The sequence below is a fragment of the Pelophylax lessonae genome, assembly GCF_965119305.1.
Source record: "Pelophylax lessonae genome assembly, chromosome: 4".
Lineage (NCBI taxonomy): Eukaryota > Metazoa > Chordata > Amphibia > Anura > Ranidae > Pelophylax > Pelophylax lessonae.
The window spans coordinates 550194340-550214590 of NC_138771.1; the positions used below are offsets into that span (position 1 = coordinate 550194340).

The window sequence follows — 20251 nt, forward strand, 5'->3', positions numbered from 1 at the left end:
AGCCTCCCCGTCAGACCCCACAAGGTCTAGGGATGAGTGAGACCCTGAGAAGGGCACTCCAGCCATAGCAGCCCCATCGCCCTCTGAATCAGAGGAAATAGACACCCTGGGCCGTTTAGTGGATCGATCAGCCACCAGCATCTGCACCTGAGCAGCTAAGTTTGCCACAATAGTGGCCAGATCAGCCCCCTCGGGGGAAGCAGCAGCCCCTTGGCCCCCCACCAAGGTGGGAGGAAACTTGCAATCCTGAGAATCCATGCCCCAGCAAAATAATTAATAAAGGGTACTGCCCCTTTAAGATTGCGGCGAGCGCTGCCCACCGCACCCACTGAACACACTGACCCCCACAGGGATAAGAAACTGGGCAAGGAATACAGGAAAAAAGGAGATATAAAACCTGGAGAGCACACACAGGCTGCTGCACCGATCGCTGTCCCAGAGGAAAAGGAAGTGATGCAAGACTGACCGCCCCTATGAAGCCTCTGCAAGGCTACACAAACATGGCCGCCCGGCTGAGGACAAAACCCTGGGCAAAGAGAACATGGCGCTGATATGTGGGATCGATCGCCGCCCAAAATGGCGGCGTTTGGCGCCAAAGACGTGTGCAGTACCTCACAGGACCTGCCACCATAAATTTTGCCCCAGAAAAATGGCGGATCGCCGCAGCGATCACCGCACAGCATGTCTGAAATCCTACTGCTTCATATGACACCCAGCAGAGCGGGAGAGCCCCCCCCCCCTCACAGCCCACACACACAGGCAGCAAGTGCACACAGGAGCTGACAGGGAGCACAGCAGCCACACAGACATGCAGGTTCACACAGTCCCAGACTGAAACCCAAAACAAACAGGTCCCCACATAGAGATACACTTACCAGTCCGGATGGCGTGGGGAGCCTGCTCCAGCGACCAAACCGCAGTACTGAGGACAGGGAGTGTCGCAAGCATGACGCAGTGGAGTTGCGGTGCGAAACCGCAATGGCGTCCAGTGAGGTAGCCACCTCACCGATAGCATCCCTGCAGCGAACAGGGATGGGTCATTCAATGTGCCAGGGCAAAACCTAAGCTGAACGCTCGATGGCAGGCTTGGAAGCCCCTGGCCCTGAGCCCTGGGAACCAGGGTGGCCAGACTGAGACCCAGCTCCGCACGATCATCTTCATCAGAAGAACTAACGCTGAAAATAAACAGCTAAGTAAAAGAAAGAGAAAAAACTTCAAATAAAATCAAAAAAAGAGAAAAGTGGCTGAGACTAAGAGCCCCAGCACAGGAACAGCCTGCACTCCTGAGCTAGGCATATGAAACTGAGTTGGTATGCAGGAAGCAAGGAGGTATTGACTGAGGGGACCACCCCCTGGGGGTGGGATATGCTAAAAGCTTTGATATTAATATATTCTGTTGCCTAGCACTCCTACGGAGCAAAGGTCAATAACCCCATTAGTGACGAATATGAAGAGGCGGCGACTGTCGGAGGACGTAAGAGAAATAACTTTTTGATGGCATTCTATTTTTTTGGAGACGCACCTGTATAATATACCTTCCTATCCATTTATTAATACTAGCAGCATAAGGGTTAAAAAGTCAGTTTTGATTGACAGAGTAAAGTTTCACTTTAAAGCCCCGTACACACGCACTGATTGTCGGCCGACCGTTCGGCCGTCTTTTGTCCGGTGCTGTCGTGTAGGTTGAAAAGTGCTAAAGACTGCACATGAATTTTGTCGGCCAACAACAACCGACTGCAGAAGTGATGTCATGTGATGGTTAACTTTCGGTGTGTTTTTTCTTCTCTGAGCATGCCCAGTCTTGCTCATCTGCTTTTTGTCAGCCAAAATCTGTACTGACTTATGAACAATCGGCCGTACTTTGTTGGCCTACAAAAATTTTATAGCCTGCACACCAGATTTTGTTCGGCCGAAAAGTCGCAGTCGGTTGTCGGAAGCATTATACTAACAAGCCGACAATCGGCCGATCGGACGTTGGCCGAATATTTACGGCGGACAATCGGTACATGTGTACGGGCCTTAGGGCCACAGTGAGTTGAACACATTTGTCACTTCAATGTGCAGGCACCAAATTATATTTTTAAAAGGGAAGCAGGACAGTGGCTTCTAAAGAGCAACTATTATAGAAGTCATATGATCTTTCATCAACCCACCATTAACAATGTGGAGCACACACCCAAACAAGTAAAAAATAGTTCATCCAAGTTAATCTATTACAATCTTTTAAAGTCTGCATGAATAAATGTCTAATATGTGGCTGGGAAGGGAGGAGGAGTTTTGTGATTTCATTATCAATCTGGTGTAGCTGGAGGAAGTTTCCTAAAGGAGGGTATAAACATATCGGCTTGGCCAAATTCTGATGTGTGTGTGTATCCCTCTCTGTTCAACAGAAGCTGATTTATTTGTAAGCCTTCCGTTGAGCAGGTCTGCTGAAAAACCAGCATTCAATCGGCGCATGCAGCTGTCAGAATACAATTTTTCCTGTATATCCAGCTTAACTCTAGAATCTCTCGAAGGTCAAGGTCATCATTTAAAACGGGTAAATATTTCCTGTAAGTTGTCTCTTTGGCAATTTCCCTCAGACTTAAGTTGGCCACACACTGTTTGTTTAAAAAAAAAAAAACATACCTTTTCCACACAAATGAAATGGTTAGAGGAATCCCCAATGGCAGGACATTGTATCCTGACAGTGGGACCCACCACTGTCAAAATATACTGATGAGTAGCGGCAGCCACTGTTCCAACAAAAGTTTTCTTTCATATCCCTTTGACAGATGTCTATCAAACAAACAAACATCAACTTCTGACAAGCAGGGGACACACAGTGATAACAATTCGGCCGGTCACTGCTGAAACAGCCCAATTTCCATTCATTTTTTTTCCCCATCATTTTTTCTTTCATTCATTCGGCTTACTGGTTGAACCAAAACCTGGATGACTCTGAGACAGTGGTTGCATCTGATTGCATTCAGCCAATAATTTTTCACATGGTTCCTTTGATTTTTCAGTTGGAAGAATGTCACATGATAGGATGCCTTACGAGCCCCCAATAAGTGAATTTCAAGAACTGGTCATCCACCAGGTTCTACAAGACTGTCATCCCAGAGCCAGTATCGCAGTCCAGCACATAGATGCTGACACAGGAGATAAAAGCTTTGTATAATATAAAGGCTTTGTATAGCGGAGAACTCTGTAAACATCAGCTTTAAAGTAGAACTAAATGCAAAACTTTTTTTTTTTTTTGGCTAGAGTTGAGAAGGATTAAAACACCTGTCAGTTTTTATACCTGTGTACCCATTACAGAGTTTCACCCTCTATTCGTCCTGTTTACCACCATCATTTAAAGTGGAAGTAAAAGAAAATCCCAAATTTTCAGTTGTCCCCAGAAAAGTATTAAAGGGGACATTTTCCAATCAGGACACAAGTCCTGGTGACCTGTCCCCAATGGGACACAGTGGGCAAAAAAAAAATCTTACAGGGGTTATTACCCTCCTATGCCGTCCCCACTGCATTCCCTCAATTTGCATGGATTTCCACTCACTTCCTGTTTGGCTATGGGACAGAAAGTGAAGGGAAATCTCCCCAATGGTGCACAGATGACCTAGAGTTCTACTTTGGGTCTACACAAACCACATCCCACTATACAACATACCTTTGATCCTGTCCAGCCCAGAAGGGCATATGGATATTCTGAATAAGGAGTGACTACTAAATCCAATCTGACAGCTTTCCAGATAAGAGAAGTGACACCTGAGCCATTCGGATCTCTGTGGACCACACCAGATACCACCGATTCACACTCTGACTTCAAGTCACTGACAGGAAGTGCAAAGATGGAATAGCAAGTTTCATGACCATCGATGTTCCTGTTCACTTTGTAGGGTGCATGAGAACGTTCCTTCATGTGTCGGTACAACATCAAACCCTGCAATTAACAGAAGAAATCTGACTTGTAATGGCAGTTCTGAATAGAACATACTAGGCATGTGGAAAAGAATGTACAAGATAATTGGGACTTACAATCTCTAAAAAGATCACACTGACATACATTATTAAGTGCCATGGTACACTTCATAATAAAACAAACTCTCAGTACATTAAGAATGTTGATGGCATTTAAAAATGTAACTAACCCCAAGAACAAAAAATGTTCTATACACCACAGCTGATCAGTCCTTAGATATGGTGTTGCATTAGTTTTCCTTTCTTCAGGCTTTTTTTCCCCTTTATTTTCAACTGATGCGCCTTCCAGTAATACACTTTGTCCTAAGGTTATGACTTCCACTGAAAAAGACTAATACAGCACTACCCTTGTACTAGTACCTTAGGTATTCGATCCTATAAAACCACAGGATACATTCTCAACATGTACATTAGAAAAATGTGATTTTGACTTACCGTAAAATCTTTTTCTCTGATGTGCATTGATGGACACAGCTCTTCATCTTCATGACCGTAGGGTTATACTGCCCCTACAGGAGTAGGACACTAGGAAGAGAAAAGCTTGAGCACACCTATGGGGCAGTCCCTAGGGGTATACTCCGACTTCCTGCTATAGGTATTCAGTTTTATAACAAGCCGTGTCAGAAGAAAAAACCCAACTCCAAAGAGGGGTGGGTTCTGTGTCCGTCAATGAACATCAGAGAAATGGCTTTTACGGCAAGTCAAAAATCAAATTTTCTCTTTCGTTCATTGACTGACACTGCTCATCTTCATGACCGTAGGGATGTCCCAAAGCAGTGTCAAACATGAGGGGTGGGAACAGAAGAACAAACTTCCCCAAGGCTAAACATAGCCTAACAGGTAACATGGAGCTCAACTGAGAACTACAGGAGTTCACCTGAAAAAAACACCCTCAAAGAGAAAAAATCCTCTAAACAGCAGCCCGCAAAACTTTGCGGCCAAAGGAAGCATCAACAGATGCCAAGACATCCACTTTATAAAACTTTGTGAATGTGTGTACAGATGACCAAGTGGCCGCCTTGCAAACTTGCATCACTGCCGCCTGATGACAGAAGGCCCAGGAGGCACTAAGCGCCTGAGTAGAGTGCGCCCTGACAGGGAAAGGAGGAACCTGACCTTTAATAGAATAAGCCTGAACCACAGTCTGTCTGATCCATCTGGAAATGGTTGCAGCAAAAGCAGCCAGCCCCTTGCGAGGTCCACCCGTGGGGACAAAGAGTATGATTTCCTAAACGACTCCGTAGCTGCCATTTACACCCTGATATCCTAAACCACATCCAGGGAATGAAAGGCAACTTCCTTAGAATGCTTAGGACACAGGGAGGGCAACACAATGTTCTCATTAAGATGGAAATTCAGAGACGACCTTTGGAAGAAACAATGGACATGGTCGAAGAACCACCTTATCCCTGTGCCACTAGATAAGGTGAATGACAAGACAGCGCCCCCAGCTCAGACACCCTGCACGCAGAAGTAATAGCCACCAAAAAGGTCACCTTCTGGGACAACCTAAGCAGGGGAATCTCCCGAATATTCTCAAAGGGAGGTTTCTGAAGAACTGACAACACCAAATTAAGGGGCCCACGGCGACAATGGCAACCGGACCGGGGGAGCCAAGTGTCTCACTCTCTGGAGGAAGGTATGCACCAAGGAGTGTGTGGCCAACAGATGTTGAAAGAAAATTGCCAAGGCCGAAACCTGGCCCTTGAAGGTACTCCAGGCCATATGCTGCTTGACCCCTCGCTGGAGGAAGGCCAAAATCCGAGTCACCGAAAAGGAGCGAGGGTGAACCCCAAGAGACTCACACCACACTATACACAAAATTGTTGCTCATGTTGCATAATCCCCAAGGTGCCACATCCCAAAAGTGTAAAGTCAAACCAAAGAACTTCTCCTTGGGTGGGACTTTAAAGGCACCAAAACAAATAACAAAAAAGAGGAATAATAAAAAATAGAAAAACTTTTATTATTTTATACAGAAATATAAAATCAATAGGCAAACTATAAAATACTCCACATGGTACAGTTAAACTTAGACCAATTGTCCCCCGGGTTTGACCCGACGCGTTTCGGAGTATAAACTGAACTCCTTCCTCAGGGGTGCCCTTGGAGGGTGGTACAGTTCACTGGAGTGAGGGATATGGATAGTCTGCCTAATACTTAAAAGCAATGGTCAGCATACCAACGTTGTCCACTAGGGGTGCCACCTGGTTATCCTAGAGAATCTAGGGATCTTGGATGAAGTCCTGGATACACGTTATCAGCAATTGCCCGCTAACTAGTCTCAGAGAGAGGCTAGATGGGAGCAGCTGAAACCTGGTCACAGCAATTCTATAGCCACGATGGTGCGTGTAATCCTGGTGGGTGTTGGAGCTTGAAAAGTCCCGTGTGTCCGGACGTTTGCCGTAGCTCCGGTCCTCCAAGACCATAGAGTCGAGTGAGGGCAAGCTTGCCCTCACTCGACATCCTGTCTGTGAGGATATGGGACCGGATCGTTTTCCCCGCTGCCGGCGGGTCCGGTAAGCGGGGAAAAGGACCAGAATGCGGCGGGAGGGGGGGGGGGGCACCTCTTCCGCCACCCCGGAAGGGTGATCCCGCGGCGAATCCGCCGCTGGGACCACCCTTATCGGAAAGCCAACTGTCCACCGTTTAAAACAATACCAGGGTTATGGCAGCTATCTGCTGCCATAACACCGGTATTTAGGTTTAAACGGAGGACGTATATAAACCTTTTTGGACTTAGACATGGTGGCTGTATGAAGGGTGACAGGTACTCGGGTACTTTGCTGGGCAGGTGACAGGTACTCTGGTACCGATGAGCAAGTGGCAGGTACTCGAGTACTCCGATAGGCAGGTGACAGGTACTCGGGTACTCTTATGGGCAGGTGACAGGCAGGTGATAGGTACTGATGATCAGTACTGATACTGATAGGTGATACTGATACTGTACTGATGGGTACGGATGATCAGTACTGATACTGATAGGTACTGATGAGTACTGATGAGTAGTGATGGGTACTGATGAGCAGGTGGCAAGTACTCAGGTACTTCAGGTGTGTGGTACTCTGATGGGTAGGTGACAGGTATTCGGGTACTCCGATGACAGGTATTCGGGTACTCCGATGACAGGTATTCGGGTACTCCGATGACAGGTATTCGGGTACTCCGATGACAGGTATTCGGGTACTCCGATGACAGGTATTCGGGTACTCCGATGACAGGTATTCGGGTACTCCGATGACAGGTATTCGGGTACTCCGATGACAGGTATTCGGGTACTCCGATGACAGGTATTCGGGTACTCCGATGACAGGTATTCGGGTACTCCGATGACAGGTATTCGGGTACTCCGATGACAGGTATTCGGGTACTCCGATGACAGGTATTCGGGTACTCCGATGACAGGTATTCGGGTACTCCGATGACAGGTATTCGGGTACTCCGATGACAGGTATTCGGGTACTCCGATGACAGGTATTCGGGTACTCCGATGACAGGTACTCGGGTACTCCGATGACAGGTACTCGGGTACTCCGATGACAGGTACTCGGGTACTCCGATGACAGGTACTCGGGTACTCCGATGACAGGTACTCGGGTACTCCGATGACAGGTACTCGGGTACTCCGATGACAGGTACTCGGGTACTCCGGTGACAGGTACTCGGGTACTCCGGTGACAGGTACTCGGGTACTCCGGTGACAGGTACTCAAAGTACTCGAGTACCCGTCATCAAAGTACCCGAGTACCTGTCACCAGCCCATCAGAGTACCTGTCATCAGCCCATCAGAGTACCCGAGTACCTGTCATCAGAGTACCTGATGGGCTGGTGACAGGTACTCGGGTACTTTGATGGGCTAGTGACAGGTGCTTTTTATTGGGGGGGGGCAATCAGTGTGGCTGGGGTGCACTGTACTTGGTAACTAGCTGTTACCACAATCTCCTCCTCACACAGGATCAGTGTGTGAGGAGGAGAACACGGTGACAGCTAGTTACCTGTTCTCTGATGACATTTGTGACCGGCTGTGATTGGACACAGCCGGTCACGTGGTAAAGAGCCAATTTAATTGGCTCTTTACCTAGATCGGGGATGGGCTCTGTCCGAGGGACGAGCCTCGTCCCCGATCGCTGCGCTGCGCGCCCCCAGGGGGCACGCATTAAGAAAGGAACGAGCGGGCTCGCGCTGGAGCCGCTCATGTGATCGGCTGTGATTGACACAGCCGATCACGTGGTAAACAGACAATTTTATTGGCTGTTTACCTTGATCGGGGTTGGGCTCAGTCCGAGGGACGAGCCTCACCCCCGATCGCCGCGCTGCGTGCCCCCGGGGGCGCGCAGTAGCGGGGAGATTCGGGCGACGTCATATGACGGCGGCCCGGATTGCTAAAGCCATCTTGCCGACGTCATTTTACAATGACTCGGTATTGAAGTGGTTAAAGCAATCTAGTGAGCTAGCCAGAACCAACTCTGGAGGGAGTCTATTCCCCATTTTCACAGCTTCCAGTGAAGAAACCTTTCCGTATTTAGGAGACAAAATCTGTTTTCCTCTAGATGTAAAGAGTGCCCCCTTGTCCTCTGTTGACCTTAAAGTAAACAACTCAACACCAAGTTCACTATATGGACCCCTTATGTATTTATACATGTTGATCATATCCCCCCTTAATCTCCTCTTCTCGAGAGAATAAATTCAGTTCCTCTAATCTTTTCTCATAGCTGAGCTCCTCCATGCCTCTTATCAGTTTGGTTGCCCTTCACTGCACTTTCTCCAGTTCCCCGATATCCTTTTTAAGGAATGGTGCCCAAAACTGAACTGCATATTCCAGATGAGGTCTTACTAATGATTTGTACAGGGGCAAAATGATCTCTCTCTCTAGAGCCCATGCCTCTGTTAATACAAGAAAGGACTTTGCTTGCTTTGGAAACCGCAGCTTGGCATTGCATGCTATTATTAAAGAGGAAGTAAACCCTCTGAAAAAAAAAAAGAGAAAAAAAATGAGAAAAAAAAAAAAAAAACACCTGTAAAGACAAAGGCATAATGAGCTAGTATGCATCGCATACTAGCTCATTATTAAGTACTTGCCTTAAAAACTAAGCCCCCGCAGTGCCGCCCGCTCAGCGACAGGACGGCCGACATGTTCAGCCGTCCTGCTTCCGGGTTCGCGTCTACAGGCCATCTGAGTGGCCGAAGGCGCAATTACATCATCCCCACGCATGCGTGCAGGAGCCGACGTTCACGGCACAGGTCTCTGAAGGATGGCACGGGTAGCCGTTCCTTCAGAGCGCATGCGCCGATGACGTCATCAGCTGCATGCACTGTAAATATCTCCTAAACAGTGCATGTTTAAGAGATAATTATAGCACCTTTAGGTAAGCCTTAATATACACTAGCGCCTTTTCATGTGCGGCTAGAGGAACAGAGGAATCATCCTCACTTTCTAAACATGCAGGGTGCGTGGAGGCAGACCCCTAAGGGTAACTAGCATCCGCAGCAGCCGAATCAGACCCTGGATCTCACGAGACAGGGGAAGCAGGTGAAGGCGGGGGACGTTTTTTAGTAGCCCGCTTGCCCAGGACCAATCCACTTTGGACACCAAGGACTCCAGGACCACCGTCAGTGCAGCCAGTTGTTGGGCCTCTGTAGCCTGAGGGTCCCAGGGGGGGGGGGGGGGGGGGTTGAACAGCTACTTACCACACCAGGAAAAGGGTGGGCATATGCTCCGGACAGGACACTGGAGGCCAAAGCCAGCACGTATACGCACTCGAGAGGACTTTTAACTTGCCAGCCGCTCTCCAGTGGGGCTATGTCGCGGCCGACCTAGCATGCAGCTGCGGTCTGTAACGCTCACCGGCGGGACCCTAAGGATCTATATTATTCCGTTTGTCGCCCAGTCCGGCAGTTGATTCTTACAGTCCGGGAGTAGATTCTCACAGGAACAAAATAAAAAAAAAAAAAAAAAAAAAAAAAAGGGAAAAAAAAATTCCATTCAAAAAGAAAAAAAAATTGCTAGGACCAGAGATCCCAGCAAGGAACTAGGTCCTCAGTCCTGACTAAGCAGAAAAAAAACTGAATACCTATAGCAGGAATTGGGAGTATACCCCCAGGGACTGCCCCATAGGCAAGCCCAAGCTTTTCTCTGCCTACTGTCTTACTCCTGTAGGGGGCAGTGTAACCCTACAATCACGAAGATGAAGCGCTGTGTCCTTCAATGAACGAAAGAGAAAGAAAGGTGTATTCATAGAGGTTAGGAATGACCAAGTTCAAAAATAGCCATTGGCTGACACTAACAGCACGTGCAAGGCTGCCTTCTCACAACAGACTTGGAATCCACAAGCTGCAAGAGAAGAAGTAAAAAAGAGGCCCCAAGCAGGCTATGGTGTAGCACATTTTTAAAAAAAGGTGTATTTACTGTATAAACAACAAATGCACTCTTAGAGTGGCTTGGGTAACAGGCAAAAGGCTGTGGAGGATGTGTGTCCGGGATGGTCCAGGGGAAGCTGCGGCAAATTCTCGGGGGGGGACCACCAGTCCAGAGAGAGTTGAAAGTTTGAGGGACCAGTCCAGGGAGGTCTGATGACAGAGACCCGAACACCACTGGTGTGGTGTATCCAAAGCGGTTGATGGGCGCTCAGGAAAAAATCCTCCAGTTAGTGTGAATGACCAGTCAGGCAATAGGGATGCCTTTCGGAGGCAAGCTGCACCTCCATCAGCTTCCATTAATAAACTGTGCTCCACCATAGCCTGCTTGACGCCTCTTTCCTTCCCCCTTTTCTCAGACAACTCTCACTCACTTGTTTGTATCCATGAAGGAGCATCATTGTCACCATAAGACAAAAAATATGTAAAGACTATAGAACAGCTCCCCTTCTCCTGATCTCTATAACATTTGGAAGGGGTGTTCTGTAGTCGACAGAGTGAAATGGACAGGACTGATAACATTGTTTGGCATTTCTGTACAGCACAGAGAGAGAGATGTTACAAGCTTACTGGATTTCTGGAAAAATCAGCAGACATTTTTCTGCATGCAAAAACAAAGCGTTTAGCTTTCGGTCCAATGCTGCATCTGTCCCCCGTCACCTCTGCACGGAGAACTGAGCGATCGTACACCACTGAGCGTTCGGTTCTGACAGCTCCCTGAGCAGCTCTCTGCTGACTATCACAATGCAGCTCTCTGCTCTGCCCCCTCCTCGCTCACTGGGCTGTGGAGGGGTGGGGAGCCACCAGGTCAGGCTCTCAGCAGCTCGCTGAGAGGCTGAGTCGGGTGTTGGTCCAGGTACCTGGTGGATCCCGACTTCCATGGTGTGATGACGCAGTGCTTGAACTGACTTATGTGATATTAGCAGAAAGCGGACTTTAGCCCGCACTCTGCTGAAAACAGGTAACAGGAGTGCAAAATGAACTTCACTTCTATGATCCATAGGAGACGTACAGCCAAATGAGCTTTGGCTGTACATCTCCTTTAAGGTTGTTTTATCAGTCTGTCTTTACCAGTGTCTGACTTGTTCTGAGTCTGAGGCCATTTAAAGTGAAACTAAATTCTGCCCTTTGATAACCCTTTGATAACGTCATCTCTGACGAAACGTGCTGGGTCACGGCGTGCTGACGTCACCCTCACGAAGCGTCCAGGAAGTACGGGCAAGCAGAGCCGTCCGGCCGGCGGCTGCTACTTCTCTCCTTTGGCAATTGTACACCTGTCTGTCGGTGATCTATATTCACATAGAGTGCTATTTCATCAATTGGTATTTTGGTTTTACGCTATGGCGTTTTATTTTTATTTTTACATACAACTATTACACTGAGGGGATCGTTTCTGAGACTGAGAGGTCTATCATGTCCAAGCCCCTGTGCACATCTGGAGTCGTTATCATTTGGCACGAATTTTACCGGTTTCTGGTAAGCGTTTCATCTACACGGTTACCCCCAAGTCACGTTCTCAAAATTTGATTGATTCACTGCCTTTTTTTGGACTATTAATTCATTTATTTTCACTGTTTGATATATTTCATTATATATGTTCTGATTATCCTTTAGCGCAACTTATATATATTATTAAATTCTGCAATACTTACCTCTGCTCCAACAATTCGATGCCCGCATGATCTCTCACCAGCATCTTCTCTCCGACTTCTTCTGGGTGGCAGTTTTCATCCTTCTTGATCAGCCCACATGGGGTGACTTCATCCCCACGCGTGCACAGGAGTTCAGTCATTTGAGCACACAGGCAATGTGCTGAAATGTGTGGAGGCAAGTGTACATTCTAAAGAAGACTGCGAACAGGGATATACGTTTATTTTTTTTTGCAGGAGAAATAATGCATGTCTATTTTATTTATTTATTTATTTATTTTTTTTAAAAGCTTGCCTGCTTACTTAAGGTCCACTTTTGGGCTTCCCCCAACACCCCCCCCCCCACCCCCCCAGCCACTGTTTGTACATTTTTTGGAGTTAAAGCAGACCTTTACTCCAAAGTACATGTTTGCCTGGTGTATTCCACCCTACTCAATGTACAAAAGTGACCCTTTTTTTAAAAGGATTTAATTCATGGCCCACCCCATGCCCTGCCACTATTCCCAGGAGGAATCAGATGAGGCATCACAGTACCAGGGGAGGGCAGACCCAGCGGCACATCCTCAGAGTCTGCTACAAAAACCTGGAGACAGCCAGCAACAGATGACAAAGACGAAGATGGCAGCGTGGGACATGGTGTGCAGCAGTGGAGAGGCAGATTACCACAGATCAATGCTAGATTCACTGGGCACGCGAGTATGCTTATTACGGACAACCCCCCAAAAAAGTTAAGAGGGGATTAAAATACATTCAAAGCGGAGCTCCACTCAAAAGGGGAAGCTCCACTTGTTTGCACCCTCCACTGCCACATTTAGAACTTTTTTTGGGGGGGAGCGGATACTTGTCAAAACTGGGTACCCAGGTAAGATTGCTACAAAATGATCGCGGCTATCTACGAAAATCCTGGCCCCTCCTTTTTATCTGTTCTGACTTTCAAACTTCTGTTTGTTCTGTCTGGGATCAGGCTAGACCCCTATGTCTAGTATATTCTGAACTGACCCATACTGGCTACAACTTTTTGTTCACCGGATGAGTATTGGGTTAGGTTCTGTAGGTGTACACCAATGTCCCAGGCTAAGCCTCCTCTGTATTTATCCATTACAGGTACCTATAGCGGCGTCAAATTATGCAGCTCTTTATACATATATATTGTGCATTACATCTTTAGGACTGCAGGTATCCAGTTAGGCAATCCTATGGCTCGCACACTTGGAACTGTTTCAACACAAAAGTTTGTCTATCTCCTAGAGCTCTGGTAGAAGACCAGGACCTCAGATCTGCACCATGATTAGGGCCATTTATCACCAGCTGCCAATGCAGTATTCCCATGTGTCTGTTCTCAGCATGTACCTGCCTGTGTGACTGTATTGTGTTCACGTTTCAGTTATCAAAACTACTATGATCAATGTCATCAATTTCCATTGCTACAGGAGTTCCCAAAGGCCCTAGATTAATTCAGCAATTCCCCTAAATATTCATTGCATACTAGTCCTCCACAGTTCACCAATATGGTGATTTATATTCCCATACACAAGAATAATATACATGTTTAACAAAACTGTTTGTATCAAGCAACTGACTGTCATATGCTTTATAACAAAAGAAGAGAATAGTAGTGTTAGCTGGACAGACTTGAAGGCTGGGTTCACACTTACGCATGGAATTCGCATGACAGGAGATGGCGACTGGCTTTCAGTGGAGCCAGTTCACACAGCTCCAGGGCGGCTGCAGTCTGCATTGGAAAAAGCTTTGCATGTTTGGCTTTGTTTTAGGTGTGAATTCAGGCAATAATTTGACCTTAATCAGTGTACAGGGATGCACCGGACCCCCTGCTGAGACCCGCGGTGTACAGGGATGCACCGGACCCCCTGCTGAGACCCGCGGCTGCATCAGTGTCATTTTTACAGGTGTTACTACCCTCCCTTGCTCTATCCAAAATAGGGGAAAAAAAATGTTTTGCCTATAGTTCTACTTTAGGCTGCAATAGGCTACAGACAGGGTTGCTTACATGCCACAGTTGCGATGCTTCGCACCCGCAGCAGTCTACTCGACAATTGGGTGGCAAGTTAGTAAGCCTTCAATCTTCTAAATTTCAACACCAAACACCTGGCAGAACCATTTTAGATGTGTGGTTTTCTTAAAAAAACAAACATGCCTCAGAACATTTGATGCCATTATTGGGTCACCTAATTTTGTTTGAATTCCCTTAGAAAATTTAGTCCAGACCTGCTACTTGAAATAGATTTCCAGACAGGTTTAGTTTATTGCTTATGAAAGAATTATTGCAATGGCCTGACTCTGGACAAAACTGCAAGAGATCAGAAGTGTCTGCTGCCTCCCATCAATATTGATCCTTGCAGATTCATTATGGCATATATACAGACTTGCTACCACTCACCTTGCTATCCATCCAATCTATAGCCTTCTTCAGTAGTCCAGTCAATGCACTGTCATCAGGATGTGTGATGAGGAAATCTACATCATGACCCTGTTGCTTCCCCCTATGGTTTCCAAAAACACAACACAATGTTCATGTTCACGGGGCAATTGTGGTATCTGTGCCATCTATTTGAAAACATTTGAACGAGGTGAATTCAGTTTATTACTTTCAATGTAAATATAGGACTACTGGTGTACTTAACAGGTTAAAAATCAGACAGAAAACATATTTTAGTTATATGCAAAAGCGGATATAAAAAGGCAGAAGGATATTTAGCCTCTCTAGCCAACCCTCACTGCTCCCTATTGGCTTATCTCATATTGGCATACCCGCCAGTATTAAAAGCAGAAACAGACACAGAAAGAGCTGGGAAATCAGACACAAATGTCATTGGCAGTGTTCACTCAATGGACGAGTCAGAAACCATGATGTCACTCACTGTCCCTTCTCTACATCCTCATACAAATCAGAGAACACTTTGCGTGGCTTGCAGCTTATGGGAGTAGGATGCTCTGTGTGCTCTCTCCGCCAAAGATCTACACATGTATCCTGATATACTGCTCCTGAGACTGCTTCATCCCAGCAGGCTGGGATCTCACTGCTAATGTGAGAATCTCATTTTGCCCAGATTTTTCTGTGGAAGTGCAACTCCAGGGGGCCAAATACACAGATGTTAAAAAGCGCATTGATGTTACTTATGCAATGTTTTACCCAGCCCGGCTTCGCATTGCTGCCAAGGAGACTTACTTCTGTGACAACCCTACTACTGTCTCCGAGTAGAGTAATTGTCCTGCCTAGACATACCCTATGGGTTCTGTGTCTTTCTTCTCCAAAGAGGCAGGAGGTTTTTTGTTGGGTTTCTTTTGACCCTTGCCTGTTGCGGGGGAAATGGTGTAAAGCGTGGAATGCTGCTACTATGGATGCCTTACGTCGGTGTCAATACTGACTCCACTTTGACTGTCCCTTGGTCACATTTTGGCATTGGAAGACTCTGCTGTCCTCTCTTTGGATATATAGGGACCTTTGTGCACCTTTCATTTTTTAATTTTGGGACTGTCTTTATAATCGGCAATATGAAATATGAAACCCCGATTATGCTAGATTTCACTTTTTCTATGGCTAATATGTACAATTTTGTATCATGGAATTTTAGGGAGTGATGGAGTGAAACGTGTGGTCTTAGTGTACACTTTAAAGGCTCATAATCCGGCAATGGCGCGTTTTCAAGAAAAGCATTTACAACCTGCAATTATACCAGTACAAAACACCTCTCATTTCAAACGCAGTTCCACTCCACTCACACAGCCTATTCTAGGAGTTCAAATATTGATATTGAATACAGCGCCTTTTCAGTTACTACAATCTCGCATGGATGGATGGATTTATCTTCTTGCTTTGCAAGTTGTCAGGGTTGCTCTATATTATAGCGAATGTCTATGTCCCGCCATCATTTTCTTCTGATAGCCTGAAAAGCATGGCACAATTTATGGCTCCACACTCCAATGTCCCTATTTGGGTACTGGGGGACTTAATGTTCTGGATAAAACTTTAGAAAATTTTCACCAAGACATAACCATAATGCTGTCCCTGGTGGCCCAACCCCTTTTGCTTGATTTGATTACTGAACCTGTATTGGGAGATGTGTGGAAGGATAAACCACCCAATGTAAAATGCTGTCCCCCCCTTCCCAAATCCCACGCTCCAAGTTCCAAGGATGAACGGCTGCCTTCTTCTGCTGCCTGTGCCACATTGCCGCTAAACTGGCCTTCCTCCCCCCAGAGCCCACCTACACAGTGCAGGAGGGGCAGATTTACCCCGGCCGCATTTGCCGACAGTAAGATTAAAGTCCCTGTTCGCTCAGTCCCTGTGCTGCTGGCAGAGGAGTCTTTGCTTACACACTGCCTGCCACCTTCAGCAAGCAAGTGCTGAGGGAATCAGCAGAACGGTGGCAGGCTCAGGGAAGATTGGGAGCGATAGGCAGCAGGCAGAGGCAAAGGCAGCACTCCATGTCCAGCCATCTCCCTGTGGCAAACTCCGCAGCGCACACAGAAAAGTCAAGGTACAGTGCAGGGCCAAAACTGGGTGCAGAAGGGGCATCTGCTATGCTATTTTCACGGTCATTTCCGGACTCCTGCTACAGCAGCACCTTTTACGCGCCCTCAGGCACACTCCCACGGACCACTGTACAGGTATGGCGATTCGCGGGAACCTGCTGACCTGCCACCATATAACTGCAGCGGCTGGTCAGAAAGTGGGTAAATCAGATTTTTTAGCTTTTTATAAATTTAATAAAATGCTTTTGGAGTAAAATTCTATCTAAAGATAGTTTTCTATTAAGATACCTTCAAATCTTAGTTTATTCAGCATGACAGATGTATAGATGTATATTCTGCAATATTTACATTTTTGGTAATTTCATTCAATGAATCCAAGCCCTGCAAGCTGAGATGACATGCACTGCATTGAAGCAGTCACACAAATTTCCCATTACCAGCAAGAATAAGTCATTTTAGTTAAAGAGCACCTGTCATTTCAGATCCATTTTGGCAGCACTTGTTAGCGGGCATCCACTCACCTGCTGCCGCCACGTCCCTCACCTTGTGTCACTGCCGCCTCAATAAAGTGAAAGGGACTGTTGCGCTTTTTGCCAGCCCGTCACCTGAAAGGCACCTCCACCCAGTACACAAAGGACTCCAGGACCGCTGTCAGTGCATCGATGGATGGTTGGGACCCCGAGGGCCCCGCATCCTCAGAGAGGGGATCAGATGGGGAGATGTGCTCCAAAGACTCCATGTGTCACCAGGGGAACCCCACAAATCACTACAAGGGACACCCCCACCATGCTGGCAGCACCACCCAGTCTCCACGCACAGAGCACCAAGCTATCCTTAGCAGAGACGGAGAGAACCCCACCAGACTCACAACCCAGCAGTAACAGGAAAGAAACGAGCAGCGATCAGGAAGTAAAAGGATCTAGGAGTCAGCACCAGGGGATGAGGAGGGGCTCCCACTGCCAAAAATCACCGCCCACAGGGCTCCACTGTCATGGCCACTGCTATTTCCAGGGGCAAACCACTGCAAAATGGCCGCCGGACTACACAAACATGGCCACCGTGCATAGTAACACACAGGCTACAACAAAATGGCGGCCCCGCTCGGCACCAGGTGGGATCCCTAGGCCTCAGGGACAGACCCAGGCAGGAGAGGGGGGCCCTGGCAGGAGCCCAAACCAGGTACAACCCCCCCCCCCCCGCACAGGCAATTGTCCAGGCACCAGCAGCGCACTCCCCAGTCCCCAATCTCTAGTATAGCATTCTGCCCTGACCCCAAGTGGTGGACCAGACCACCCAAATAGCCCCAGCATAAGTGGAAGGGGGGGTGGGATGGGGGAACAGATGAAAGGGGGGTGCCTGACAAGGAGGGGAACACGGGGGTCCAACAGTCCCAAGGAGGGGCCCCACGTCCACCCCAAAACCCTCCAGGGGGAACCAGGCGAACACTGCTCCAGACAGAATCAATCTCCACCTAGCGCGGAGCTGAGGTCTGCGCGCGCTTGCTGGTCAGACTGGGGCGATCACTTGATCTAAATTATCCAGCCCGCCGCCCAGTTGATTGTAGATCTCACAGCTAAAAACAGGAGAAAAATTTATATCTAAAAAGAAAAAATTGCCAGGACTTATAGCAGAGAGAGGGAGTATACCCCCTGGGGCATGCCCATAGGCCTAGCCAGACTTTGTTTCTGCCTACTGTCCTACTCCTGTAGGGGGAAGTATACCCCAATGGTTAACAATATCAGGAGATGTGTCTGTCAATGAACGAAAGAGAAATTAGAGGTTGCACACAACTACTCCTGTAAATGCTAGTTCCCCGATTGTTATACTGATCCTCTGGCTTTAGTAATCAACCATGAAGGAAACAAACATGGAAGTACACTACCTTTTTTAAAGGATAAATTCACTTTTGGAACAGGTTACATGTTCCACCCATCTGCAGTTTCTCGCTCACCTCCCCCCGTGACAGCAGGCTGGGGATCTTCTTCTCACACCAGTTATCACTATTTGGGACTGCGCCCACACGGCCGCATCATTTACTCAGTTTCCTGTGAATGCATGCGTACAAGTGTCATCCATTGCAGCTGATGGCTTGTAGCTTTCAATGTGCTGCGAGGACGCTGGTGAGCATCCTTAGTCCATTGATCTTCCTGCTCTCAGGTAACTGCCTGCCTGTACAAGATACAAGCAGAGACAGTTAACCTGTGAGTCTGCAGGATCCTGACTTTGCGCCAGGGATCTTCTGATTGCGGGTGAAATGCTCTGCAGGCTCCTTAGAAAAAAATATTTTTTTCTTACCGTAAAATCCTTTTCTATGAAGTTCATTGACAGATGCAGCTCCATATCTTTGACCCTTGGGTTATGCTGCTCTCCATAGGAGTAGGACACTAGGTGGCCATTAGGGCCGTCCCAGGGGGTATACTCCCACTTCCTGCTCTAGCTCCTAAGTTCTGTAACAAGCAGTGTCAGAAGTACATAAATCCCAAAGATTTTATGGTAAGACAAAAAAAACAAACAAACACAGTTTTTTCTTTCATTCATTGATGGACAACGCTCCATATCTTCTTTGGCCCTTGGGAGGTCCCAAAGCAGTGTCAATATGAGGGGTGGGAACAACACAACAAACATACTTCCCCAAAGGTTAAAACGTAGCCAACCAGGTAAAACAGGAGCCAAACCAGGAAACAACTTGAGCTCACCTAGCAAAAATGTACAACCTCAGAGGACTGTAAAACCTTGGAGGTCAAAGGCGGCATCAACAGATGCCAACATATCTACCCTAGAAAATTTTGTGAAAGTGTGTACGGACAACCAGGTGGCCACCTGCAAACCTGCACCACTGACACCAGATGACAGAAGGCCCAAGAGGCACTAAGCTCCCTCTTAGAATGCGCCTTAAAAGGAAAAACGGAGGATCCTGACCCTTTAATACAATAGGCCTGCAACACTGTCTGCCTGACCCATCAGAAAAAGTCACAGCAGATGCAGCCAGCCCCCTTACAGGAACCACCTGTAAGGACAAACAGGGAATCTGATCTTTTGGAATGATTCAGTCGCTGCCAGGTACACCCCGATTGCCCGAACCACATCCAAAGAATGTAAGGCAATTTATTTAGGGTGCTTAGGCTTACAACACAAGGAAGGCAACAATACTTTTTTTTTTTTTTAAATGGAAACCAGAGACGAAGCACCACTCTTTCTCCGGGAACCACCAAGTAAGGTGAACAACAAGACAGCTGCCAGCTCCAACACCCTCAGTGCAGAAGAAAAAGCCACCAAGAAAGCTACCTTCTGGGACAATGTAAGCAGAGGAATCTTTTCCAACATCGGTTACTGAAGATCCGACAGCACCAAGTTGAGATCCCACGAGGGCAACAGAGACCATACTGGGGGAGCCCATTGGTGAACCCCCTGAACAAAAGGTGCGAAGCACAGAAGATGTAGCCAAAGGAGGAAGAAAGCAAACTGCCAATGGTCGAACTTGGCCCTTGATGGTACCCGAGGTCAGGTGCTGCTCAACACCTCGTTGGAGGAAACCAACTCCGAATCACCGAAAAAGAGCGGGAGTGAGCCCTAGGGGATTCACATCCGCAAAGTACGCTCCTCAAAGGCAATGGTAAATCTACCTAAAAGTAGATTTACTAGCTTGCAGCAGCATGGGAATCACTGATTTAGACAACCTTCTAGCCTTCAGCACTTGGCTTTGACAGCCAAGCCGTTAAAAGCCAGTGATT

At 47.3% G+C, this 20251-nt stretch overlaps 1 protein-coding gene across 1 annotated transcript in view; it reads right to left on the reverse strand.

Annotated features, from left to right (window-relative positions):
- Positions 1 to 20251, reverse strand: part of LOC309553706 (DNA-directed DNA/RNA polymerase mu-like) — a 185739-nt gene that overhangs the window by 68355 nt on the left and 97133 nt on the right. The window contains exons 9-10 of the mRNA XM_082255082.1: positions 14425 to 14527; positions 3653 to 3925 (exon numbers count right to left, since the gene is read on the reverse strand). Coding sequence (XP_082111208.1) covers positions 3653 to 3925; positions 14425 to 14527 — 376 coding nt within the window. The remainder of the gene's footprint in view (positions 1 to 3652; positions 3926 to 14424; positions 14528 to 20251) is intronic.